Genomic DNA, 27,778 nt, shown 5'->3' on the forward strand with positions numbered 1-27,778 from the left:
GTGTGTTGATATTGCAAATCTGGATTGGCATCCAATTATGGGGATAAAGAATGAAAATGACTCCACTCTTTCAAGGAGAGATTGCAAGATGTGGTTTTCAATGTTTGTGGAATAAGTATGTAGTTTTTTCAAATAAATGTGTTGAGGTCTCCATTTCTCTTGCCTTTATAATTTTTAAAATATTCTACAAATCACATAGTCAATATGAATTTTTCAATTCACAAAAAACGATATCCTTAAAAATATATAAGCAATGTTTTCTCTATGTATATGTTTCATTATTTAATGCATGTGTTCACTTTAAAAACTGTTCTTCAATATTCATGTATTTGCAATGAGAATTTTCATGTGACTTTGCTTGCTAAAAGTTAAATGTTTTGGTACATGTTTGTACATTCAATATGCTTTCTAGAAATTGACATCTCTTGCTTTTTTATTCACTCCTTGTTGTGTGCTAGAGATCTCACATTTTTTCAATGGCTTCTTCATATGTCTACCCCTATCTACACATATTACCCTACTATAAAAACTCAACTAGATCTCTAAGAACAATACTTTTTTTAGTTGTCTAATCCCATTATGTGCAGGAGCCTTGCTTGTGTTGTTGAGTGCCCACTCCCTACCAACTCTTCCATACTTGGATTTTGTCAGTCCAGCCTTCATGGAGATACAATACATAACTTATGTCCAGTGTTTTTATGTTTTCGTCCCATTGGAAGCATTCTTGATTTTAAAAAGACATTCTTTTGTGCATCCTACTATGTTGGGAGCATCATGAATTCATAGAATTTTCCTACCTAGTTAGGGTGCATCAATTGCACCTTGGTGCTATTGTGTCTAGTGGAGATAGTATATGCACTCCTTTTTCTAATTCAAGTAATTGGACCTGCATTTTCTTTTTTTGTTCAAATCTTTTTTGATACAGGCTTCCATTTATAAGTGACTGACATGTTCATTTCAAGTAAGAGGAAGTTTAGAAAGTGTGATTGTCGCAATCATTTGTGTGGAAAAAACATGGGAGCATCACTGCTACACAATGTCATGAATGCTCCAATATATGAAGGAGAAAACTATTTTGAATGGTTTTATAATTTTTACTATGCTATTTATTTCCTTCATTAGCTATGCTATAGTAAGCTATTGGGTGCAATGTGTTTTGAAAGAACATCTACAATGTGTTTAGCATGCAAACTACTAATTGCAAGAATACTTTCAATTGTGTTACACTATGGGTGGTAACATGTGTGGCCAGGAGCTAGTTATGATTAATGCATGCTAGCGCTCTCTCTCTATTAGTGCATATTTGGTGCATGTGTGCACATGATTTGTTAAGTGCATCCCTCTATTCTCTTTGTCCCTCTCTCCCTTAGAAGTGATGAGGATAGGATCTCCATCGGGATCAGCCATGACCAAGGAAGAGGTTGGATGGGCTATTGTGATAGCGGAGTCCTTCTAAACAATAGGCAACCCTATTTGGCAAAGTGGACATGAGCATTGACAACACAGCTGTAGTTCAAGCTTCTCTCAATTTGAGGGCACTCATCTACTTGTGCTAAGTCTTCGGACTCCGAAGTGACCACATGTAGGAATGTTATGTAATCATTTGCATGGAAGCCGCACAGGTCATGTTGGCACTAGCTATAAGAGAGCACGCAACATGTCCATTTTATGATGGAGGAAATAGTGCACAAGGAGCGAATGTGTCGTTCGAAACCAAAGTAATAATTCCCAATATTCGAATCATAGAAGTAAGATATCCTTGTCTTTTTGGCTCCAGGACTAGTAATGACCTATGCATACACCACAACTATGTAGACACATGAGCATACACCTTTTTGCAACATCAATATATAAATACAAGTGCATACACACATGTAACACCCATATGCACACATATTGATAGAAACACATACAAATGTGTAAGTGCAGCTAATGGAATGCAAAAAATTTAAAGCATATGAAGCTATGCTTTCTTACACACAACATTAAACACAATCATATGAAGCCATGCTTTCTTATACACAACATTAAACACAATCACATATCCATAGGCACATGTGCACATATTCAATGCTATAAGGAATGAGAGAGAGAGAGAGAGAGAGAGAGAGAGAGAGAGAGAGAGAGAGAGAGAGAGAGAGAGAGAGAGAGAGAGAGAGAGAAAACCAAGTATAAGACCGTATGTTTCTCTAAGGGGAACAAAAGATAAAAATAGAAGTATGAACCATAGCTCGCAACTGTGCATTATTGTCTTAACACTTGCCACTCTTGCAATTACAAAGTTCATGAGGCTTTGTAATCTTTGTAGTAATGTTTGTGGTGCCACTAAAAGACAGGTCTTTCCTTTATCACCTATACTAGTACTAGCACTATTTGGCATTAACTGGGTTTTACTTCAAGCGCGTCTCTGACGATGGGAGAAGAACAAGGGGCATCGAAGCGGGTGCAGCAGCAGCAGCAGCAGCAGCAAGAGGTGGCCGTGACCAGGCATGGGGAGCTCTTCAGCTACTTAAACCAGCTATTGCTGCAGGTTCGTACTCCATTCTCTCATTCTGCTCTCTCGGTGTTTCCGGCTCCCTCACGGGCATCCCGCGTCTCTGCGTCCAGGAAGAAGCACGAACTGGGAAGCCGGATCTTGAGCTCCGAGAGAAACTTGAAGCTCTTAACAGAGAAACCACCCGAGCCCCATCCTCTGCCTCTGTGCCCCGCAGCGAGGTACTTCCAGATCTCTAGATCTTGTTGAGTATCCCATCTTATGAATATTGCTTCTGTGATTCAGTGGGAGTAAATCTAACCTGCTTTTGATTACTTTGTGTTTAGGCTTCCCATCACTACTTTCCATATTTACAGGAGTTTGCCAATCTTTAGAGAGCGGCTTCAAATCCATTGCCTGTTGTCGTGTAGCAAGTCCATATGCCTCTCAATCAGTTGATCCTTGAGTCTTATTGCGCCATGGAATTGAATTGAATCGAACTCTGCCTTTTCTATTTCAGAGAAAAGAATGAATTGAACTACGTCTTTGCTAGACTCTTAGTACATTAAATGGATTAAGTATGAGACAGATGCAAATTGGAGCCCTATGTCAGCTGTAACCTAAGGACTTCAAGTCTCAGAATATCAAGGTAAAGATCATAGGAGTTGCGTGTGTCTGGAACCTTACACATAGAATTAACAATCTCATAAAATCATCATTGTTCTTGCTGTCCTAACCAGCTGCTGCCCCTTGCGTCCCAAACATGCCAGGTTGCATAGATGCATTACCAAACATGGTACTTTGTGCCCCCAGGCATCATGCCAATTTTGCTATAGATGGGATTCTACATTCCACTTGCCATTCCCAAATACATTTGGTTTTGGATTCCTTGCATTGGTGGCTGCGTACTATCAACATTTTGTCCATGTATTCCCTTGGGTGAGGTATTTCTAGCCATTGATTGGAAAATTGAACCACCACCAAAGTATCTGGGATGGCCTACATGGGCATGCATACCTTGTTGTCCATACCCTATTGGATTGGCACTCCCAAGATGGCCGATTGCCCCATTGCAATTAACTATTTTTGCTCATTAACAACTTTGGGTGGATCCTGAGGTAGTCTTGGCATTTCCTTCGGTGAATCCTTGTTGTGAAGTTTTAGAGAATAACTTGCTCTTTTTGTGCTTGTTGTTCTTCTTTGATGTTCAAAAATTGAGAAAATTGAGGATCCTTTGCCAACTAAGCAAATATATCAATTGCTGTTCTCAATTGATCTTTGAATTTGTCATCACATTCTTCACTTTCTTGTGGTCATTAGCATCAAGAGGCTAGAAGGGCTTGCATTTTGGTCAATACCAATATTTTCAGCTTGTTGTCCATGTTGCGAGCCTTGTCCAAGATTACGCAATGCATTTTCGCCTTCATTTTGAGAATTTGAAGACTGAGAAACATCATCACTACTTGATCCCTTCTTACTAAATGAAGATATCCTTGCTATTATCCTCAATTGAGAACAATTTTAGCACGAGAGCAAAGCTTCTTACTTCAAATTAGGTGCCATAGGCCCACCAATTAAAAGGATTTGATGGCATCATGGCAATGGAAACATGAAACCAATCTTCCTCAAGGAAAAGAGTAGTAACGACCTAATTAAAGACTAGTAACAACAAGTACTAAATTCACAGAAACTGAAATTGAAATGTTACTTTATAATTCTTAGACATTGTATATCCTATTGGGCCCAAAATTAGTGTCTTGCAATATCTCTTTAACTTATATTTCAATTTGTTGGAGTACATTGAGATTCCTTTAATCTTCTCCACTAATCCAAATGCCTCTTGTTGTTATAAATGACCAGTAAGCCTTCAATTTGAGTTGCTTCTTGATCTAATCGGGGATTTGTCTTTATCTCACTCCTTGGATTACAAATTTAGCCCCAAATTTGATATTGGTTGGTTTGCCTCTTGTAATCCCCCGAAATTCCAAAATTTAGCCACTGTTGAATTTTAAGTCTTGGGCTTTGAATTTTGAGCACACTTCTCGAGGTGTTTGTCAAACCCTAAATTTTGTTGTAAAATTAGGGTTTGTAGCCGAAATTCTTTAGTTGCATCATCTTAGGACTAAATTTGGTAGAGATCTTTTGAGGTAAGTTGTGAAATGGTAGAGAGATTAGAGAGAAAGTTATAAAGAGAGAATTTTGAGATTTGTTGCAAGAAATTGGTGAATTTGAGCTATTGTCTACGTTTTTTTACCCTAAATGGATTCACTTGCAGTAGTAGGAGCATCAAAGGTTGTAATTGTAAATCAGTCTTCTTAAACTTTGAATAGAAAATTTTGCTATGTGGAAATCTTCATTATTTGCTTTCAAGAAATTTTCAATCTTATTAAATTGATTAAAAAAATAAAGTTAAAAATTAATTTAATAATTAATTTGTGTCCACAAAAATAATTTGACTAGTCAACAATTAAATTGGCTAGGCCAATTTGTCACCCAAGTATACTAGCGCATTTATTAGTTCCTAAACTAGCATTAATTAATTAATCAATATGTAGTTTCTAATGTCACTATTTTTGTACTGATATTAATAGCTAATAAAATGTTCTAGGCCAAAAGCTATCACTAGGTATCACCTAGCACTTATCAAGTACAACCTGTTACAACTTTTGCCTTTAGTACCTATTGACTTCCTAGGATGGTCTATCAATGTAAAACAACTAATATACACGACCTTGTATATCACATGTGCACTTCATATTTGCACATTTGATTAACAATTAATCAAATGCTAAGTAAAGCATTAAAATTTCAAATCCTTGTGATAACCCACGAGACACGAGACAAGCCATATGTATAAATATAAGTGGAATGGACATTAGACTTAGCTTCTAGCCATAGGCCCAAATGGGTTGATCCCCAAGCTTGGAAGCTAGTAGCAAACGAGATCATGACCACATCCCAAGAGTTGGTGTTGCATATCACTAGCCCACATTGCTATATCCTTGGATATTTGGATGGGAGTTAGTAGCATTAGTTATAGAGGCCATGAAGTGACTTAGTGTAAATATAGCGGTCATGAAGTGACTTAGTGGAAACGCACTAAGGATACTTCAGGGTTAGGGTAGCGGTCCTATTTACAGGACTCTCAAGGCCCTAGTGTGCACATTATTGTGTTATCACTACCCTTGGACTCTTGGCCCATTGGCCATTGTATTTGTACACTAGGATAGTGTAAAGTGGTGGTATGGTATGCCAACCCTTGAGATGTGGCTGTGACTTGGAGTGCTTCTTGCTTCTAGGCTTGGGAATGAGCCCATTTGGCTCTATGATTAGGAGGTGAGTTTGATGTCCAATCCCTTTTACTTGTGGATATGACTTGTTTCTAATGCCACTATTGACATTAATAACTAATAAAGTGATCTAGGCTAAAAGTTGTCAGTAGGTAGCACCTAGCACTTGTCAAGTACAACTTGTTACAACTTTTGCCTTTGGTACCTATTGACTTCTTAGGATGGCCCGTCAATGTGAAATAATTGATGTACACGACCTTGCATATCACATGTGCACTTCACATTTACACATTTAATTAATAATTAATCAAATGCAACGTAAAGCATGGAATTCCATATCCCCGCGATAGCATACGAGACAGGACACAAGCGGTATGTACAAATATAAGTGGAATAAACATTAGACTTAGCTTTGAGGGTGCCCATCCTGCTTCTCTTGAACCTAGATACATGCAACATGGGTAGCATTCTAAATTGTCTTCTTTTATTAAATCTAATGGAGATTCATTGTTAGTGGCGATTCTTGTGCAACAATAATTAGCCAAGATGCATATTGCTCATTTTCAGTTTGTGCCCACAACTATAATAACATTGCCTCTTTAGTTTCAACTTGATCCCTTTAAAGGGGAGGAGAAGGAATGTGATGAGACGAACATCGATTCAAGGCTAGTCAAATGGTCAATGTACTCAACGTATCGGGTTGATACAAGTCATTTTATAGAGGAAGACATATGCTTGGTGGGTAAGACTATGCCCCAAGCAAAGAACATATGTAGATTTTCAATCCATTTTTTAGAAGTGTTTTGTAGCCAATGATTGGATTGCAAATTTTTGTAAATTATTTGAGTTGTGGATATGGGAAAAAAGAGCTTGGATGTATATTTAGAAGAATTTAAAGATTTGTTGCATAAAACAAAAGCCTTGGATTGCCATTGGATTACTAGAATGAGGTGCTCTACAATTTGTTACACTCGCTCGAGGATGTCTATAGATATGCAAAAAAATTTAATAATACTTTGTCTACAAGTAGGGGGGTCCCATTGAGTTGCCTCTATTATCTAGGCCAAAGAAATCTTCTATCCCAGTAGCAACTTATCAATTAGTAGCAAGGATGGCTTGAAGGGTCGTTGTTTTACTTGCCACTAGACAAGTCATTTTTGTGGTGATTGAGAGTATAATAAGAAAACGAAGTCTATTTCCAAGACTTTAGTAAACACTGTTGAAGCTCCATGTATTTTTTTTTGATTTTTTTAAATTTGAAGATTGTTTTGTTAATGCGAGTAGTTGCAATGGTTGTTCCATTAATAAAATTGTATTTGGCTCCATGGTATCTGTGATACAACTGAGGAGTAGTTGCAATGGTAAGCATGGACTTGTAGGAGTAGTAAGAAAACACTTAACACTTGTATCCTCCATGAGCCACCGATACCATTGAGGAATGGTGATAGGCTCATCATGCTGTGAGAGAGGCAACAAAGCTTCCGGACCTGCAAAGCGTCTGTTTGGGAAAGGGACTTCCCCATCACTAAATGAAGGTACATCCTCCTCGTCCAAAGGAAGCTTCCTAGCTGATGGCTGTGCATGCTTAGAAGGTTGAGGGGAGGTAGAAGGGGTAGGGGTACTCTTTGGAGGAGTAGAGGTGCCCGTCAACAACGGTAGGGAAGCTAGAGTAGTAGTAGGAGGAGGTAGTGGTAGAGGAGGAGAAGCCGATGACAAAGGAGGGGTGCAGAGAGGTAACCTGGGGGGGAGGAGAGATATAGAGGGCAGGGAAGGGTCAGGTGATAACGAAGAATCACCCACACTAGAACCATCAATCGGATCCTCGGAGGTTGCAGTCTCGTCGAAGATCACATTCTTGCTCGCATCAATCTTCTGTGTCGTAGGATCATCGAGCCGATATCCCTTTGTGGTAGTGTTGTACCCCATGAAAAAGAACTTTTTGGACTTAGAGTTGAGCTTGGTCTTTCTCTTCTTCTTGTCCACATGGACAAATGCATCGTATCCAAAGATGGAAAAATGAGACATGAAAGGTTTTCGTCCAAAGAAAGCCTCATATGGAGTCATGTCCTGCAAAGCTGAGATAGGAGAACGATTGCGGATATGAACCACAGTCGCTATCGTCTCACCCCAAAGGGAATGAGGTAATCCTTAATGCTCGAGCATTGATTGGGCCATCTCCAACATGGTTCGATTCATATGCTCCTCCACACCATTCTTGGATGGTGTGTGTGGATGGGCATACTCCACTTGAATGCAGTGATTCTTGTAAAATTGAGAAAAGAGGTGAGAAATAAACTCTCCACCATGATCGGCTTGAATATCACAAACTTTGAAGGTTGTCTGCTTCATAGCAAACACCTTCCACTTACAGAAACGGAAGTACGCCTTGCTCTTGTACTCCAAGAAGTACGGCCAACATAATGACTGAAGTCGCCAACAATCAGCATCATGTACTTGGCCTTCCCAAGGGAGGTCATGCCCATAGGTCCGCAAAGGTCTGTGTGTACCAACTCGAGTAGTGTAGAAGGCCTCTGAGTGGCAACCTATGGATGTGGTTACCGATGTTGCTTGCCCTTGAAGCACCTAGGGCAAAGGATGTGAACAGGAGGGAAATCTAGAAGTCCCTTCACCATCTTTCTCCATGAAGTGCATTGGATCGTATCCATGTTCAAATGACCATATTGAGCATGCCAAAGTAGCCCAAGCTTGTGGGAAGACGGCGTGGCTAAGGTTGCGAGTGTATAAAGCCCACCCTTCTGTATGCCTATCCAAAGAGTGGCACCTATAGACTAATCCTCTAATGTTACTGTATCTTTGGTGAAGACCACACATGTACCTAGTTGGATAAGACCATAGACAGACAAAATGTTAAAGTAACAGTGTATAAAGAACTTTGGCAGAGGAAGACTGCTTGTTTGGTAATAGGGGAATGATCCTCACTCCAAGAATTGGAATTGTAGAGCTCTCACCAATGGTGATGGTGCCCCCTTTGGAACTCAACTCTTGAAGCTAATCTTGTTGAAAGGTCATGTGAGAAGAAGCTCCATTATCCACTAGCCATAGCTTCTCTTGAGTGGAAGAAGCTGTTGAAATATCAGAGTGAGCAAGGGAGTGTGGACAAGAGGGAGAGAGAGAGCTCAAGTACAAGAAGAAGATCTTGCTTAACGAGTTGTTTACAAGTACAACTAGTACAGTCTCCTCTACATTGAGAGTGACCTTTAGGCTATTTAAATAACCTCTGGATGGTTAGGGTTAGGGTTTTTCCTTGCCCTCTAGTTCATTCACACCCAGCCACCCTTATCCACCCTTGCATACATAGGGTTCACATGCCTATCTCTCAACACCCCTTTGCCCTTTAGTTCATTCCAACTTGCTACCCTTATCCACCCTTGCATACATAGGGTTCACATGTTTCTCTCTTAACAGAAGCAAGGGCTGTATCCTGCTTGGCAAAGATATGCATGAAGACAGACTCTATCGTGGCAAGTGCGGCCTTCGAATCCTTCAAATCCTTCTCCTTTGACTTCAAATGGGGGTACTTCTCCCAACACTTCTCCTCGGGGTGATTGTCCTTCCCACAGTGTGGGCAATTGGGCTTCTCCTTCTCGTTGTTCTTGTCCTCCTACTTCTTACAACCATCTCATCCACCAACTTTTGCATTTCATTCTTCTTCTTCCCGCCACTAGTACCTGTAGTGAAAGCCTTGGAGGAGCTAGAACCACTGGTCTTTGTCTCTCCGAGTCGCTCATCATGCTCCAAGAAAAGTGGTGAAAGCTCCTCCCATAAGAGTCTCGTAGGTCCTCGATGTGATGAGATTGGTCTAGAGAACATGGAACCTAGGAGATGATAGCTGCATCAATAGGATCATAGCCATATCCTCGAAGGATATCTTCTGTCCAAGAGAGGGAAGCTCACCTTTCATGTCCTCCATCTTCGTGATGTGCTCCTTCATAGAAGGAGAGTCATCAAGATTGAGCATGCACAACTTCTTCTTAAGGAAAATCTTGTGGGCAAACGTCTTGTTCTAATTCAAAGATGAAAGCTTGCGCCATACCTTCACCGCGGTCTTCAACTTGCGAATATGAACTACGATAGAGTCCATAACACTCAAATAGAAGGGATCGGGTGTTGAGAAACCCTTCCTCTTTACCTGCAGTATGCGTTTTTTGTGTTTTTGCGTTTTGCATTTAGGGTCTGCAGCCCCAAAAAGGGGCACCATCCTAGACTGACTGTGCCTATTTATAGGCCATTCTCTCATTCATTCTTTACGGTTGATTCATTTAGTCCATCACCTCTTCTCTCTAGCCTCTCCACTACCCTCACACCCCTTCTGGAGAACATTGCGGTTTGTGGTTCGTGGCTGTCTTCATCATCTTCCTTGTGCTACAGCACCCTTGTTCCCTTGTATCACATTCACTCCATGATTCAAAACTTCATCATTCCATTGATCAGAGTTTCTTCTCTCTTCTCTTCTCCTCTCCATGTTTGTCGAGTTCACTTTGTGTTCCTCCTCGCAAACCCTATTGTCTCATTGGTACGTTATCTTTTGACATGGTATCAGAGTTGGATCTGCTCACCTAGCAGCAAAGATCCTCCATTCCAGTGAAGGCAAAGACCGGTGGCGGGTTCAGCATCCACTTCTCTTCTTCTTCCGCTTTATCAACATCTCGTTTTTGCAGATTTCAAGTGTTTCAGCTTGCTGCCCACACCCCGTTCGCGGAGGACATCTCAGCCGAAGCTGTCCATTGCTGTCTCCATCAGTTGGCGCCTGATTTTCAGCCCTCTTCACGCAGTTTGGAGCTGATTTCAGCTAGGCAACTGCTGTTCCGGTGTAGACTTGCTGCCGTACAGCCTGCCACGTCATCACAGTCCTGTTGTCTACGTTTTTAGTCTCTCTCTCTCTTGCAAGTTGTCTTGCCTGCGTTTTTAGTCTTTCTCTCTCCTGCTACTAGTTGCAGTCTGTTACTGCTGGTTATATCCTCCTTCCACTGGCAGCTCACTTTCAGCCCTTCCACTACCCTCCCACCCCTTGAGGCGGACATTGCGGTTCGTGCTTCACACTGCCCTCACACCCCTTGAGGCGGACATTGCGGTTCGTGGTTCATGGTGGCTGACCTCTTTCTTCTTCAGCAAGGCACACTAGTATCCATGGCTTCTTTACCAACAGATGACCAGACTACTAAGTGCTCCTACTGTGGCATCATCGGATACACCACTGATGCTTATCGACTTTGACCTTTGCTCCCCATCCCCTCGTAGTATATGTGTCTTTCACCAAGTAGTCCTTGTGCCACCTCTCCTTTCTAGACCATAGAGATCGTTCTACATCGGCTATCAGAGTACTATGCCCAAGGCAATAAGACGCATCTGATACGCACTAAGTCCTTTCGAGCACATGGAGGATCGACTGGCGCTACGACCTCCTGGAGATCGTTGCAATGCCAGCGGCAGTCTTCTCCCACCTATTTTCGGGTACAGTGGCTACTACGGCCCGCGGTTCTGCAATCTGCTCCATCGAGAGACAATGATTATTTGATACCGTCTCCTCGTCAGTCTGCTCCTTCAAGAGATAGGCGGCACTTCCTTCGTCATCAGAAATTTCGGAGTCCGTGATCCATGAGTTTTTTGATTCCCTATCTACTTCAGAGGGGGATTCAGAGGGGGATGTTATTTCTCTGCCCTCAGAGGGGGGATCTACTTCTTCTTGGATTTCAGCGGGGGCTCCTCCACCTCCCACCTCAGAGGGGGAACCTACTCCACACGAAGTTCTTCACCCATCCTCTACTTTCTTGGGGTGGCTGTCTTCAACCAGTCATCTCTTCTACTGATATCCAAGATCTTCAGGTATCACCTAGATGGGGACCTTGGAGGTTCAGCTGCGACTTGGTCACAACGCCTTCGTATTCCTTCCAACATCGATGCAAGGAGCTAGTGGCTTCTCTCTCGAGGTTGTGTTTCGGGTTTTCCACTTCACTCTATCTACTGGTTTTTACTGCAGGTTCCCTTTTCGGTGGAAATCTTGGATCTTCGAGATTCTCTACATCTTCTTCCTTTTCTTCTTCTTGCCTTCGTTCCTTGGTCAACATGGAGCCACCTCCCGAGATCGAGTACGGGCATATTCTTATGGTTCTTGGCACCACACAAAGTTCGACATTTATCCTATGCATTGTATGATTTCATCATCTATGTACTAGGGCGCTTGGGCAAGTGAACAATTTCCCCACAAGGGCCACTGTCCAAGTGGCACTTGCTAGATGAGCATTCTTCAACATGTAGTATTGCATCTCTATCTCACTCTTCTTGTTCCCCTTTTTGGGCATGAGAGGGGGTGTTGAAAAACCCTTCACCCTTCACCTGCAATTTGCGTTTTTTGCGTTTTGCGTTTAGGGTTTGCAGCCCAAAAAGGGGCGCCATCCTAGATTGATTGTGCCTATTTATAAGCCACTCTCTCATTCATTCTTTATGGCTGATTCATTCAGTTCGTCACCTCTTCTCTCCAAGCTCTCCACTACCCTCACACCCCTTTAGGAGGACATTGCGGTTCGTGGTTCGTGGTTGTCTTCATCATCTTCCTTGTGCTACGACACTCTTGTTCCCTTGTATTACATTCACTCCATGATTCAGAACTTCATCATTCCATTCATTAGAGTTTCTTCTCTCTTCTCTTCTCCTCTGCATGTTTGTCGAGTTCACTCTGCGTTCCTCCTCGCAAACCCTACTGTCTCGTTGGTACACCATCTTTTGACATCGGGCTCGAGAGTTGAGTCAATCTCACAAGGCAACACAATCCATGTAAGAAGCTGGGAATAGTTAGAATGTTAATAATATGCCATGTCACATAGACATTGGTATATAAGAAGAGAAGAAGTAATTTTCCACATCTTTTGACAAATCAATACATTTACAATCTTTCTCTCCCTTCTTGCTCTAAGCTTCCATGGCTTCTTCATCTTTCCTGTCTTTCTCTCTCCAATTCTAGTCTTTCTCTCTTCTCGTCACTCTTATTCTCTCTCTCTGCAGTCTTTCTCTCTCCTCTGTAGTATTTCTCTCTCCTCTTTCTCTCTCCCTGGTTCTCTCTCTGACAAGTGGTATCAGAGCTTCAGTCTTTGATCCATTATTTTCTTCCATTTTCACTCCTATTTTCCTATTTCAAAACCAATTTCAGACAAAAATGGTACAAGACAGTGACTAGTGGAGTGCTGCAGGACAACTACAGTTAGCAAATGACCACATCTGGAGATATTCAAGGTCAGATATGGCGGATAAGGGCTTAAATGGTTGGACATCACCAAATTTTATGCAAAATTGAAGGTAACTAGGGTAAAGGATGGTTAACCGGGCTTAGTTTGAGAACAAACTGTGGTTACTTTGAAAAGAGGGGTTTCTCTTTCCCCTTTCCTGGAAATTCCTGCAGGTTCCATGGAGGTTCAGCCCCAAGATCTGCTCATATCTCTCTTATCTCTGATATTCCTGACCAACAATCAGCTGGAATAGAATCTATTCAGCATGAGCTTCAAGTTGAGCACCAGCTTGCTCAAGATTGAGTAAGCATTCAGGCCAGGAACAGCCCCGAAAATTGCGGCACAATTTTCGGGCTGATTCCAGCCCTGCCCTTGCTCAGCTTGCCTCATCTCCAGCTCCTGACACTTTCCTTGGTCCTTGGCAAGAGAAATCTTCAGCAACAAGGGAAGATCCAGCTCCATTCATGATTCCTCAGCCTCTCTTGAACCCTAGGTGAACAGTCCATGGGCAGCCATGAAAGCTTCAGCCCAAGCTTCCATTTCTTGACAATTTCTTGAAGATTCTTCATCCTTTTGGCCCGTGGAATCATTTCAGCAAGGATTCTTCAACAAATTGCAAGGATTAAGCACGGGATGGCTAAAGATTGAGGATCAAGAGCTTCTATGGAGCAAAAATTTGGGGAAAACGGGTTTAATGCTTCAATTTCAAGCATTTGAAGCTTCAAGATTAGTCTCAACCATCAGATAAGCAAGCCTTATGGATTATTTTGCTAACATTGGACAACCGGGAGCCCTATCAAGCATTTGGCAAGTTATTTTCAGCCATGTCAAGGTAATTCACTTCAATTTTTAATCTCTCTCATTAATCCAATTGCTGAGCTTAAGCCATTTGACTGAGAGATTAAAGAATTGAACATTTTCATCAAATTTTCAGTCAATCTTTGCTTGAATTCATCTATTCATGAATGCAATGCTTGCCTAATGCATATTAGCTTCAATCAGTGAATCAAAGGCCTCAATCTGAGATTTCAGCATAACACTTGAATCTTATTGACTGAATACATTGATTGGTGCTTTTGTTTACTCTAATCCAATTGATTGGTTGATTCTCTTTTGCCTAAATTGGAAAATTGTAAAAGGGTAAGTACTAGCAATCAGTGAGTCACTAAATTGCATAGGTAAAACCCTTCTCCCATCTCAAGTTTTCTTATCTCAATCAATTGCAACTCATGAAAGGCTGAATGGATATATATTTTTTTCAATTGCATATCATGCTGATTACTTAGCACACTAGCCTCTGCCATGTTGATATTCCCACCGAGGAAAAAGGTGGATGCCGGGGGAGATAGTGGGACAAAAGAGAGGTGACTCTCCCTCACTATCAAAGATCCCGAAGGGGTGCAACCAACCGACCCGGGGGGAACTTTGCCCACCTCCCGGTGATTCGGAGCCCGTGTAGGGAGCCTGTCCTGCCGTTTTATCCCTCACACAGGTACAACGAGTGGAGGATTGAAGATTGAAGACTTTCCAACAACCCAAGTACCTACTGGACTAAAACAGGGTAAAACAGGGAATTTACAGGTCACCCACAGGGCATTTACAGGTGGATATAGGTACACCCTTCATTATTGAAGCACAGGTGCAGGTACTACAGGGTACCCACAGGTCCTATATACCCCTTTGCAGGGTTTGGTAGCCATTTGAGGTTACTCTCTTGCATTACAGGGTCAAAACAGGGCACTTACAGGTCTAAACAGGGTGCAGGACTGGACAGTTCAGACTCTGAAATTCAGTTACAGAATTTTCTGTCCTAAACCTGTTATAGCGTGCTATAGCTCATCTCGAAGAGGGCATTGTTAGCTTCGATTCGCACAAAAAAGTTCTGCAATCGGAGTTTTCTAGCCAAAGTTATAGCCGTTTTACTGACAGGGGGTACTGCAGGACTGCACTAGTATGGCAGGACATAAAGGCAAAAATAAGGTCCAGGAGGATTATGCACAGCAAATCAGGGATTCCATGATGGAAAGTACACTTCAAGAGAACCCTGAAGAGTTTCAACAACAAGGAGAAATTAGTGTACTCAATGATACTTTGTGTGCTCATGAACTAAGGCATAGAGAACGACATGAGGCCATGTTGTCAAGGATGGATCAGATGGTTCAATCTACTGATCAAACCAAGGCTCTTATGGAAAAGTTAGTATTATCCAATGACCTACTCATGGCACAAATCTCTAAACTTTTACAAGTACAAGTGGCATCAAAAGAAGCTAATGAGAAGGCTTGTTCAAACATTGACCCTTCAGTCCCACTTCAGCCATCCAACCAAAATGGTTATGGAGATGGGATTATTGGTAGAAGAGGTATTCCAAATAGTCAGTATGGAGTAGGAGAAGCTTCACAAAGGCATGATGACTATTTAGGTAGTTTGAACGGAGCCAATACTCAAACTTTTGGACTGCATACTCAGAATTCTAGGGGTGCCTTACCAACAGGAAGATTACATGGTAATTCTCAGCCACCTGTTGAAAGATTTCAGTCTCAATTTGGGGGGTCTGTACTTAGAAATCCTGATCAGCCAGTTTTGGGACAACAACCCTTTCATGATAGAGAATTCAAGGATAAAATTGTTTTATCCAAATTCAATGGCCAGTCTTCTTCACCATCAGAATTAGAGGAATGGACCTCTAAGACGGAGTCCTATTTTGACATATTTTCTAAAACTGATGATATGAAGATACACTTTGCCTCCTTGCACTTAGAAGGATTTGCCCACACTTGGTGGAGGTATATCAAAAAAGAGAATGTACTTATTGAGAATTGGGAAGCTTTCAAGGCACTTATGGCTGAAGTCTTTGTTTCACCTCTTGAAAAAGAGGAGTTAGAACGAAGTGTAAGAGAATATACAAACCAATTCCTCAACTTGACCATGTATGTGGAAAACATTAGTGATGAGGCCAAGTTACACAAGTTTATGTATGGTTTAGAACCATCCTTGTCAGCTGATGTTATGGCGCAGAATCTTACTTCACTTTTCAAGGCTATTGAGCTTGCAGAGCGCTATGGAAGGAAGTATAGGAAAGAGTCTTCATTTCAGCCAAGTTATGGATAGCCAAGGACTGTTTTAAAGCAAGGGCAAGTTGGTAACAATTATGGCAGCAATCATATGCCTAGTGGGAGCTTACGGATACCAACTTATCCTCCATTTAATGCTTCTAGGCTTCAAAGCAATTTCAGGACAGCAAACAGTCCAAAGGTTGAATTTAAGCAAGGTGACAATAAGCCTAAGTCCACTTCAGCCAATACAAATTCCAAAAATATTCCCATGGATCTTTACAAGGAAAGAAAGGACAAAGGCTTATGCTTCAAGTGTGGAGAAAAGTATACTCCTGACCATGCTTCAAAGTGTGTATACAAAAATGCCAAGCCAAAGTTTCAGAGTATGCTAGTTCTTGAGGACTTTGAAAATGACATAGATGAAGTTAATGCAGTTACAATCAATGCTGAAAATGAAGATTTCGAGGATGATGGTGGACAGGAGTACTTCTATGATCCATTTGACTCTTTTCCTTTTGATCCAGGCGGTGATATTCCATTTGATCCTGGTGGATTTTGTAATGAGTTGCCTGCTGCCACTAATTATTCTATCTCTATGGATGCTTGGACAGGATCTAAGAGCCCTAATACACTTCGTATGAAGGGAAGCATATGTGGAAAGCCAGTGTTCATCTTGATAGATAGTGGCAGTACTCACAGTTTTGTCAATAAATCTATTATGTACAAGTTGAATTGTGTTCCCACCGACTTACAGCAGTCCATTCGAGTACAAGTGGCTAATGGTGAAGAGGAAACCAGCACACAGATTTGCCCACAGGTTTCTTTGCAGATGGCTGAAAATTTTGAAGTCAAAGTAAACCTGATCACTTTGGAAATGGGGCCCATAGATATTGTACTTGGTTGTGATTGGTTGATGACCTTAGGCAGGATTACTATGGATTTCTCACAGTTATATATGGAGCTTTTCTCCAATGGACAGCTTATCCGTTTACAGGGAATCCTTAGTAGATCTGATTTTCAGTTTATCACCATTCAACAACTCAAGAAAGAGTACAAAAAGCGCTCATAGATATTTGTATTGCATTTGAACAAAGAAACATAGGATCAGCCCAATAATTCAGCAAACCATCCAGCCTTGACAGCTCTTCGTGAGGAGTATAGAGATTTATTTGAAGTACCTACTTCATTGCCTCCTAAGAGAGCGGTGGATCACCCCATTGATTTGGAACCCAACTTAAAGACAATCAATAAGCCACCTTATAGACTATCAAAATGTGAACGAGAGGAAGTAGCCAAGCAAATCAAAGAGCTTCTTGAAATGGGATTCATTGAACCAAGTTGTTCACCGTATGCATCCCCAGTCCTGTTAGTCAAAAAGAAAGATGGATCTTTCAGAATGTGTATTGACTACAGGGATCTTAATAAGATAACAGCGAATAACATGTATCCTATACCTAGGATAGATGATTTGCTTGATGAGCTTAAGGGGGCTCGATTCTTCACGAAGATTGATTTGAGATCAGGGTATCATCAGATTCGCATGAGAGAGGGTGATGAGGTCAAGACTGCTTTTAGGACTGATCGTGAGCTCTACCATTTCTTGGTGATGCCATTTGGCCTTACAAACGCTCCAGCTACCTTTCAAAGCCTGATGAATAAGATTCTGCACCCTTTTCTCTTTTAGTTTGTCTTGGTGTTCTTTGACGACATTTTGATCTATAGCAAGACTTTACAGGATCATTTGTCGCATATGAGGAGGGTTTTTGATGTGTTGAGACATCATAGGCTTTTTGCTAAGGAGAAGAAGTGTTCTTTCATGTAGACTGAAGTGGAATACTTGGGACATATAGTCAGTGAAAAAGGAATACAGGCTGATCCCAAGAAGGTGCAATGCATAAAAGATTGGCCAACGCCTACTACTACTACCTCTCTTAGAGGATTTCTTGGTCTATTTTCATTCTATCGCAGATTTATAAAGCATTATGCGGCAATTGCAGCCCCTTTAACTGACAGGTTGAAGAAAGAGGCTTTCTTTTGGGATGCTCTTGCAGATAGCAGCTTCAACCAGTTAAAGGAATTATTTACCTCTGCTCCTATTCTTGTATGCCCGGATTTCTCTAAAGAGTTTACTATACAGTGTGATGCTAGTGGCCGTGGCATTGGGGCTGTTTTACTTCAGGAGCATGGAGTAATTGCATTTGAAAGCCGTAAGCTTACTGATAAGGAGATGGCCATGAATGTTTATGACCAGGAAATGTTGGCTATTTTGCATGCAATCAAGAAATGGCACCATTACTTATATGGCAGTCGATTCAGAGTACATAGTGATCATCGGGTACTCAAGTATTTCCTTACTCAGTCAAATCTCACTCCAAAGCAAAGACGATGGGTAGCAACATTACAAAATTATGACTTTGACATCACTCATACAAGGGGCAAAGATAACATAGTGGCTGATTCTCTCTCTCGTATGTGGGGCTGCAAAGTGTCAGCCATGACAGAATTACATAGTGATTGGATTGAAGAGCTACAAGAGGCATATCTCTTAGATGAAGAATTCAGCCAAATCTTTCAGAAATTACAGCAAGGTCTTATGAAAGAAAACTCACATTACCAGCTTAAAAATGGTCTTATTTGGTGGAAGGGCAAGATTGTTATTCCCTATATTTCTTCTTTCAAGCGGAAAATTATGGAGGAGTTACATTCTTCCCCTTTAGCTGGACATTTGGGAGTTTTCAAGACTTATGACAGGATCATCAAGAGCTTTTATTGGAAAGGATTGTGGAAAGATGTCAAGGACTTCATTATGAAGTGTATGCCTTGTCAGCAAAATAAGGATAGCACCCATAAGCCACGAGGTTTGTTGCAGCCATTGCCTATTCCTACGGGTAAATGGACTCATATTACTATGGACTTTATCACTAGCTTACCTACTACCAAGAAGGGGTGGAATAGTATTTATGTGGTGGCTGACAGACTCACCAAAGCAGCTCATTTTATCCCAACAAAAATTCAGTTTACTGCTTCTCAGGTGGCCAACCAGTCTATGGAGCATATTTTCAGATTACATGGATTACCGCAGGTGATTGTCCATGATAGGGACTCAAAGTTTATGAGTAACTTTTGGCAAGCGGTATTTACATCTATGGGTACTAAGTTGGCTCCATCTACGGCTTATCATTCCCAAATTGATGGACAGACAGAGAGAGTTAATAAATGGTTGGAGACTTATCTTCGCCATTTTTGCTATGATGTCCAAACCTCATGGGATTCTTGGTTACACCTGGCTGAGTTTGCTTATAACAATTTCACTCATGCGAGCGTAGGAGTTTCACCCTTTGAGGCTTTGTATGGTTACAAGGTGCCCTTACCCACGGTCATTTTTAATGAAAAGATCAACCCTCATGGGAAGGAAGAGTTGGAAAGAATGCAGACCCTTCTTCAGCAATGCAAGGTGAATCTAAGGAAGGCTCAAGATCAGATGAAGATGTATGTTGATGAGAAGAGGAGGCCTTTAGAGTTCCAGGAAGGAGAGCTGGTTTTGCTGAAGGTGCCCAAATCCAAGTACTCTACATTGAAAGATGGATCCAGTAATAAGCTTGCCCACAGATTCTATGGCCCTTACAGGATCCTTTAGCGGATTGGAGATTTGGCATACAGACTAGAGCTTCCCTCTTCTACAAAGATTCATAACGTCTTCCATGTTAGTCAGCTCAAGCCCTATTATGGTGATCCAGTGGATTTAGTTGATGAGCTGGCACCTATTGATGAAGATGGTCTTGTTCAGTACATCCCAGAGGCTGTTATAGGTCAGTGTGAAAAGAAGCTTCGATCACGTTCTATTGTGGAATATTTGATTAAATGGAGAGGTTTACCCTCTAAAGAGGCTTCTTGGAGACTTGATTCAATATTGGATGAGTATCCATACTTGAGGGATACATTGGTGGCTGAAGCCTATTGCTTATGGAGCTAGTATTGATGCAGACTGGTTCAGGACAGCACGCTGTTTTAGAACAGTTTTTGTTGTACTTCATTTTCAGAATTGAGCTATCTACATGAGCTTAAAGTACTCTTCAAGAGCTTCGTTTTGATATGTGGTACATCTCATTTGGACATTTCTATCAAAAGTTATGGCAGATTTGGTCCAGCAGGGACTGTTATTTCAGCAAGCTGTCTACTTTCTTCTGGAACTATTTGTTGAAGATTCTATGAATCCATTTGCTTCTGAAGTTCTTCAAATCATGTATATAGTTGGGTCCTCTTTCCGTTCTTCAAATTCAGCCCTTGTAATGATAATTCTTCATTCATTTCCCATTTGTAAAGCTGTAAAACAGAGTAGTACTCTGTTCTATCCATCTCTTCTTTAGTTCTTTCTAGGTTTGTTTTTGAGGACAAAAACTTTTGGGAAGGGATGGATTGTAAGAAGCTGGGAATAGTTAGAATGTTAATAATATGCTATGTCACATAGACATTGGTATATAAGGAGAGAAGTTGTAATTTTCCACATCTTTTGATAAATCAATACATTTACAATCTTTCTCTCCCTTCTTGCTCTAAGCTTCCATGGCTTCTTCATCTTTCCTGTCTTTCTCTCTCCAATTCTAGTCTTTCTCTTTCCTCGTCACTTTTATTCTCTCTCTCTCTCTGTGTGCAGTCTTTCTCTCTCCTCTGCAGTATTTCTCTATCCTCTTTCTTTCTCCTTGGTTCTCTCTCTGACAATCCAACGAGGTATGATCAATTGGATCCTCCTAAGAGAGGGGAATAGACTAGGAAACAAGCTCCCAAAGATCAAAGGTGTTGAGGATGCACTCCACCTTGCAAGAACACAATGAGTAGTTGGTACCGTCGAGTTTATCTTCTTTGGGTAAGGAAGGAAAAACATGAACCTGAATAGAGGATATCAAAGAAGGCATCTTCACGTGAAATGGAGCCTTCATTTTAGATGGGGCCCGTTGTGAAAGATGAGTAGAAGATGATCGGGTTCTAGGAGACTCCACACGTCGAAACTCCCTATAATCACGTCTCCGCTTTGAAGAGTGGTGAGACAAAGGCTCATTGTTTGAGTTAGCAAAGCTTGAAAATTGGTAAGACATCCTCCAAATCTACAATCACCTAGAAATGCTGCGTTTGGATGGAAATAGTGGGAATGTGAAAAGGCAATCTGCTATAGACTCTCTTAGGAGGATCCAATTGATCATACCTCGTTGGATTGTCAGAGAGAGAACCAAGGAGAAAGAAAGAGGATAGAGAGGGGAATAGACTAGGAAACAAGCTCCCAAAGATCAAAGGTGTTGAGGATGCACTCCACCTTGCAAGAACACAATGAGTATTTGGTACCGTCGAGTTTATCTTCTTTGGGTAAGGAAGGAAAAACATGAACCTGAATAGAGGATATCAAAGAAGGCATCTTCACGTGAAATGGAGCCTTCATTTCAGATGGGGCCCGTTGTGAAAGATGAGTAGAAGATGATCGGGTTCTAGGAGACTCCACACGTCGAAACTCCCTATAATCACGTCTCCGCTTTGAAGAGTGGTGAGACAAAGGCTCATTGTTTGAGTTAGCAAAGCTTGAAAATTGGTAAGACATCCTCCAAATCTACAATCACCTAGAAATGCTGCGTTTGGATGGAAATAGTGGGAATGTGAAAAGGCAATCTGCTATAGGAGGTGTAGATGGGCCGTTTGCACAATAAAAGATTATCCGATGTTGTCGCTTTGCAGAAGAGGAAAATCCACTGCAAATACTGATGTGGCGGCAATAAATGCTGTCGCTTGGGGGATAAAAGTTGTCATGCGTACCAACTAGTTGAAGATTCAGCAACAGGGACGGTTGTCTTTTGCCAAAAACCTCTAGAAATGGCTGTGTTTGCAGCAAACACAAGGTTGAATGGCTGTGTTTGATGGTTAGGCTACTCCTTTGCAAAGAAGTTTGCACTCTGTGCTCTCACTTAGGCAATGATACCATGTGAGAGTGCACAACGGAAGAAAGAACATGAACATAGAGAGAGAAAGAAAGAGAGAAAGCAAAAGATGAAGGAAGAGATTGTGCACTGATTGAAGATGAATACTGAGTACAGTGATGAGGACTGATCAGTCCTTGCATGCAGCCCAAGGCGTTAGTGAGGGCACCAAATCAGGTTGAGATGATGGCAACATCAATGTCAGAGTGTCATGAGGACATGTGTTTTTGAAACCTCACTTAATATGTGTATTAATTTTTAATCCTATGGTTAAGTAAATGTTGCACATGTGAGCTGTAATTGGAGTTAGAGTAAATTTACGAGCTCGAGACCTAAGAAGATCACAGGTTGTCAAAGGCAAAAGTTGCTGTAAGTTATGTTGTACAAGTACTTGGTGGTATTGTGTGCCAGTTGTTGGCCTAGGTCATTCATTTGGCCATAAGTGTCAATTGATGACACTAGAGAAGTGGCGTTTAATGGTATCTAACGCCAATCTGATGGTCAAAGATGACACAAAGACACTCAAGAATGGAAGTTGCCTAGCCAATTTAATTATTGTCCAGTCAGATTATTTTTCAGGACACCGAAATAATTATTAGATTAATTTTCAGTATTTAAAGATTTAAAATTAATATTTAATTAGGGATAATGCTGAAAAAACCATTTGGGAAGGCTGCCACTTGTCAAAAATGCCCATGCAAGACTGAAAAACGTCTTTAGAGGTTGGAGAGAGGATTTTTTAGCATATTCAGCTTGCAAGAGAAAGGGAAGAGATGCTGTTGGTCTGATTTGCAGCCATTGGAGGACATTCCGAGGTAGCCAGGGGCAGGAGAAGACCAATCAACAGGAGGTGACAGCATCTACAGGCTGTGGAGATAGGGCAGCAGCAGTAAATGAGTGATTTTCTTCAGTTTTTTGTATCGACAAGCTGTTGAGACATGGCAGCAACAGTACTCAGCATTCTCTTTCATCTCCCAGCCTTTCTACAACCTTGCTCCAAAGATTGTAGCATTGAGATCATCAAAGGTTGAGAAATTGTAAATTTATTTGTTGTAAACCCTAATTTACAGCAGGCAGAAATTAGGGTATAGCAGCAGCCTTGGGAAGCGCGCCAAAATTTGGAAGCTCCAAGACTTGGATTTTTTAGGGTTGAAGGTGAATTCCAGCTAAATTTAGGTGGAGGACTAGCCAGCCCTTGAATTTGGGGCATTTCCATTGTCTATGAAGTGGGTGAAGGCCAATCAAGTGCCCGAATCAAGGGGCAATTCAGATTGAAGACTTGCTGGTCACTTTGGACAGCTAGGGGAGTTTGGATTGCGAAGGGGAAAGGAATAATCCCATTGTAAATCTACTTCTTCAATAAAGCTAAAGAAATACCGAAAGGGACGCCAATTTTGGGGCCAATCGGATGTGCATTGTCCAAGATCAGTAGGTAAATTTGTATTTTCAGATTTGCATTAATTGTTTGGTGTTGTAATTAAGTTGTAATCAGGGATTTACCACCCATCCACGAAAGGTAGGCTGGTTACAGAGTGTTTGAGAGACGAGTGTATTGAATCTGCAAAAGAAAGAGTGATCAGCCAAGTGTAGGTTGTGGCTATAAATAGCCAAACCTTTCCGAAACTGGCCGACTGTTGTGAGGGCCTCTAAATCAGGCCGACTTGCTCCAGATGGTGGTACAATTGCAATAAATGCAGTCTGACTGCATAGAAAAAATGGTAAAATAATGACAAAGTACCTTGGGCAGTTGTAGAGCAAGTAGGCACTGTCAGTGGTTGGAATCCAACAGACATACAAAAGAAATGCAGAAGAAATGTGCCTAAAATGGAGGAAATGCATATTAAATTGTGAAAGCTCCAATATCTTTGTCAAACTTTGACAAGACACAACCAGGAGATGACAGTCTGACATGACTAAATAGGGCAGGCTAAGAGAATCCTCAATCACCTCCAATGGAGAAAGGCAGCTAATGAAGGAGCAACCATCACTCCTGTGTCCTCGGTAGATTTCTCCTTGGTGTCCTTGTCATTAGCGGGGCAATTCTTCTTACAATGACTTGCCTTGCCACAAAGATGACAAGTAGACTCTTTAGCTTTGTCTTGCTTGGTCTTCTCGTCCTTCTTCTTGTTCTTCTTCTTGTTCTTCCTCTTCTGTTGAGAAGATTGACCTATCGACACCTTCGTCTTGGGAGCATTCTAACCTTTGAGTTGCTCCTCTTGATCCAAGATTATTAGGACCAACTCCTTCCACTTAAGGGTGTTTGTTTGCCTTGAATCAATCAAGGCGGAGTAAAATGCAGTAAATTCTTAGAGGTAATTACCTTCCTTGCATTTTGGACCTACATTTGTGATTGCCAAAGCTGGTTGATATACTCCTGTATGGAAGCAGGCTTGAATGGGTTCAATGTCCTCATCTATACCTCTAGAGGCACTTGCTTTATCACGGTGATTTGATTGTACAAGTGATCCAATTCCAGCCATATCTCCCTAGCAATGGTCAAATGCTCTATGTGGGCTATCATAGTTGGTGTGCATGAGAGAAATAGGAATGATCGGATGCAGGCATTTAGCTTGTCCCAATGTGCTTGTACCTTCGCCAACTCAATTTTCTCAAAAGAAGAAAGCTTGGGTAAATCATGGGGGTTGTCGGAAGGTCTATGGCCTCGGCCACAAGCTTCACTAAATCATAGGACTCCAAGATGACAAGCATCAATACCTGCTATATGTGGTAATTCTCCCCATCAAGTTTTTGATCTTGAGGAAGAGCCAATAACATGGATACCTTATGGTCCATAATAGCCTAAACTCCACTTCGAGCTTGGAAGACATTGTCACTTGAATAACCTGTATAGAAACAAGGGTAGTTCCCTCTAACTCCAAAAATGCAGCTTGCTATGACTTTCTTTGCTCGTCCCGAATTTGTTTCAACTGCAAGAGGTGATGAAAACTCAAAATCTGCAGCAAAAGGCTGAAAATACAGCCTTTTATCCTTCTCAAACAGCAAAACCTACACAAATTCAGCAACTTTGCTCCTTTTCCATGCTTGTCTATTCGTCTCAGCCTTGTGTCAATGGATAGCCCTCCCATTCACCCTTGAACGCTGAAAACACAGCCTTTTTGTTGCATTGAAATCTCCTCTCCATGTTTGCCCATGATCAATCACCCCTTTAACGTTGCTCAGATACCATGTCACTATGCAACGAGTACAGAAGCGTACGACTGGACTAAAATAAAATGGACATGGGAGAGAGAGAGAGAGAGAGAGAGAGAGAGATGAACGTCATCTTAGGCCTCTTCACAGATAAGGTAAAGCCAAAACAAGATTTATAAGGGAGTGCAAACAGAGGGCAAGAACATTGAAGAGCAGGATGAAGTCAATGAAGAACTCAGAATGATGCAAAAGAAGGCTGGTACAAGAACAATCCTTGCACTTGCTACAAGTGTGTAGATGCAGTGAGGGTGTGGGTGTCAGGAGAATAAAGTGGGAGATGAAGAGACCTAATGACTGAATGCATATTGATCAATTGATAGGGTTGCCTATAATTAGGTAGAAACTGGAACCAGCCTTCCTTCCTTCCGTGGATGGGTGGTAAATCCCTGATTACAACTTTAATATAGTAGCAAATAGTAAATGCAAATCTGAAAATACAAATTTACCTATTGATCTTGGACAATGCACACCCGATTGGCCCCCTTTTGGTATTTCTTTAGCTTTATTGAAGAAAAAGTTGATTTACAATGGGATTCTCTTGATCCCCTTCGCGGGCTTCAAAAATACATGTCCTCAAGACAAAAATCCTAGCAAACTCTAGAAAGGCATCTCGCACCAAAAAGATGGGCAGGCCCAAAAATAGGGACATTGATTAAAAAATGGACCAAACAAGACCAACTTGACCATAAGTGACTTAATTGGACAGAGCTTAAGATGTCCTTCACTAACTCATTATAGGGCTTACAACCAGAGGGAGAGTGCTGGAGAGAGTTGCCCTTAAAGAACAGATCCTGAGTGCAGCCAAAAACAGATGTTGGAGATGAGAAGCTATGTAGGGGGGACTGAATACAGCAGGACAGCATGTTGGATTTTGAGATGTAGCAGTGTCTAGGGATGGAAAGACACAAATGCAGCAATGTCCTTCATGGTGCAATGCAGCAGTGCAGGTGGCTGAGGATGGGTGAAACACAGCTGTCTGCGGGTGGACAGCAGCTCCCCTTCTTGTTTATCACAATCAGTGCCTGGAGAGCTGGGGGAGGACTTAAAAGAGCAGGAGTCCTGTGGAGCTTCCTTCTTGGTACTGCTTTTTGTATATTGTCATGTCTCTCTGATTATGATAGATCCGTTCCTGGTGATCTTGCATCCTTTGTCTTTGTTGTCATGTGCATGCTTTTGTTTCTGACATCTGTTTTGCTTCTGCACTCCTGTGCATTCTCACATTTCATGTTGGAAAGAGCAAATAAATTTGATCCCCAGCTATCCGAATGCATTTTGTTTGTGGGACTGTCAAGGGCAATCGCTTTATCTGAGATGATGATCTTTGTAAGGAATTTTCTTGGATGAGCCAAGCAGTGACTCAGTTCCTCTAGGCTGCTTTACTGGTCAAATGGGGGCTAGTATAAAGGGCAGCACAGGGTTGGTGGTGTCACCAACAGGGCAGTTCCTCTCTTGCCTCTTTTCTCAATAGAGCTTTCAACTCAGCAAATTGACAGACGTGTATGGCTATGTGAATGGCAACTGTGTAAGAGCAAACTGTTTGACGTCTGGGTTTTTGGATCTTATATGGCTGATTGTGAATTACATGCAACCTATCCTTCTGATAGTCATTTTTTCTAGCAAATTGACTGGTCGGGCAAGCTTTCTGATAGTCATCTTTTCCTACCAATTGGCCATTCAGATGTAGAGAGTGCACACAGTGAGTGGACCATAGGTATACACTGACCAATGTACTACATTCTGAATCAATTTGGCTGCCAACATTGCCCTATCAGTGGTCCTACTACCCTGTTTAGCTGCTATTAGTTGGTCCAGACTCCATGCTACATGCTTTAGAATCTTTCTGAAGGAGTTCAGCAAACAGAATATTAATGGACTGTGGATGTGCCTATATGATGCAGCAGTACCTTCTTTGTTAATTGATGATATCTTATTTAGTTTTGCATTTTGTCTCTAAATTACTGAACTCTTATACTTTTATTTACAGACAACAGAATATGATGTCTGTACTTAATAAATGGGTATCCTTATTGATATTAATGAGTAAAACCCTGAATTTCTTGTCAGACTGTGCAATAGGGTCATATAAAGGTACTATGTAGTATGAAATGCCTGTTGGGATCCCTTGGGGCCTACACATCATCACCTCTTTTCCCTTTGAAGATATATTAGCATATGTTTTTTTTCCCTGATCATTAATTTTGATGCAGATAGAAATAGCCCAGGAGCTTGACATGCTTTCTGCAAGACTTGATTCAGTCGAACAACTCATTTCCTCTTCTGCAATCGACCCACAAGCTCAAGGGCTTCTAAGTGCTACAGCTGACTTGTGGATGCCTGCTATTACAGCTTCTTCAGATGAGAGGGTCTCTATTGCATCTGCCTCACCAGAGTCTACTGTAGGCTGTAAGGAAGATATAAATAAAGATGAGAGAGAGGTCAAGGGTTGAGTTTTGGATTAGCATTGTTTTGTACATACATTTTTTTACATTCATGCCTGATATAGGTGCATGAAAATGAATAAATAAGACAATTTATTTGTGATCAGAAA

At 41.4% G+C, this 27,778-nt stretch overlaps 1 protein-coding gene across 1 annotated transcript; it reads left to right on the top strand.

Moving 5' to 3' along the window:
* Positions 1 to 2,267: 2,267 nt before the first annotated feature.
* On the top strand, positions 2,268 to 27,778 carry LOC148030027 (ecotropic viral integration site protein). The gene is made up of 3 exons (XM_087686295.1): positions 2,268 to 2,530; positions 2,608 to 2,715; positions 27,438 to 27,778. The coding sequence occupies exons 1-3, from the start codon at positions 2,414 to 2,416 to the stop codon at positions 27,675 to 27,677; spliced, it is 465 nt and encodes a 154-aa protein (XP_087542421.1). The 5' UTR covers positions 2,268 to 2,413; the 3' UTR covers positions 27,678 to 27,778.

The sequence above is a fragment of the Lygodium microphyllum genome, chromosome 10 (assembly GCF_053477565.2).
Source record: "Lygodium microphyllum isolate KBCC chromosome 10, Lygodium_microphyllum_v1.1.10, whole genome shotgun sequence".
Taxonomy (NCBI): Eukaryota; Viridiplantae; Streptophyta; class Polypodiopsida; order Schizaeales; family Lygodiaceae; genus Lygodium; species Lygodium microphyllum.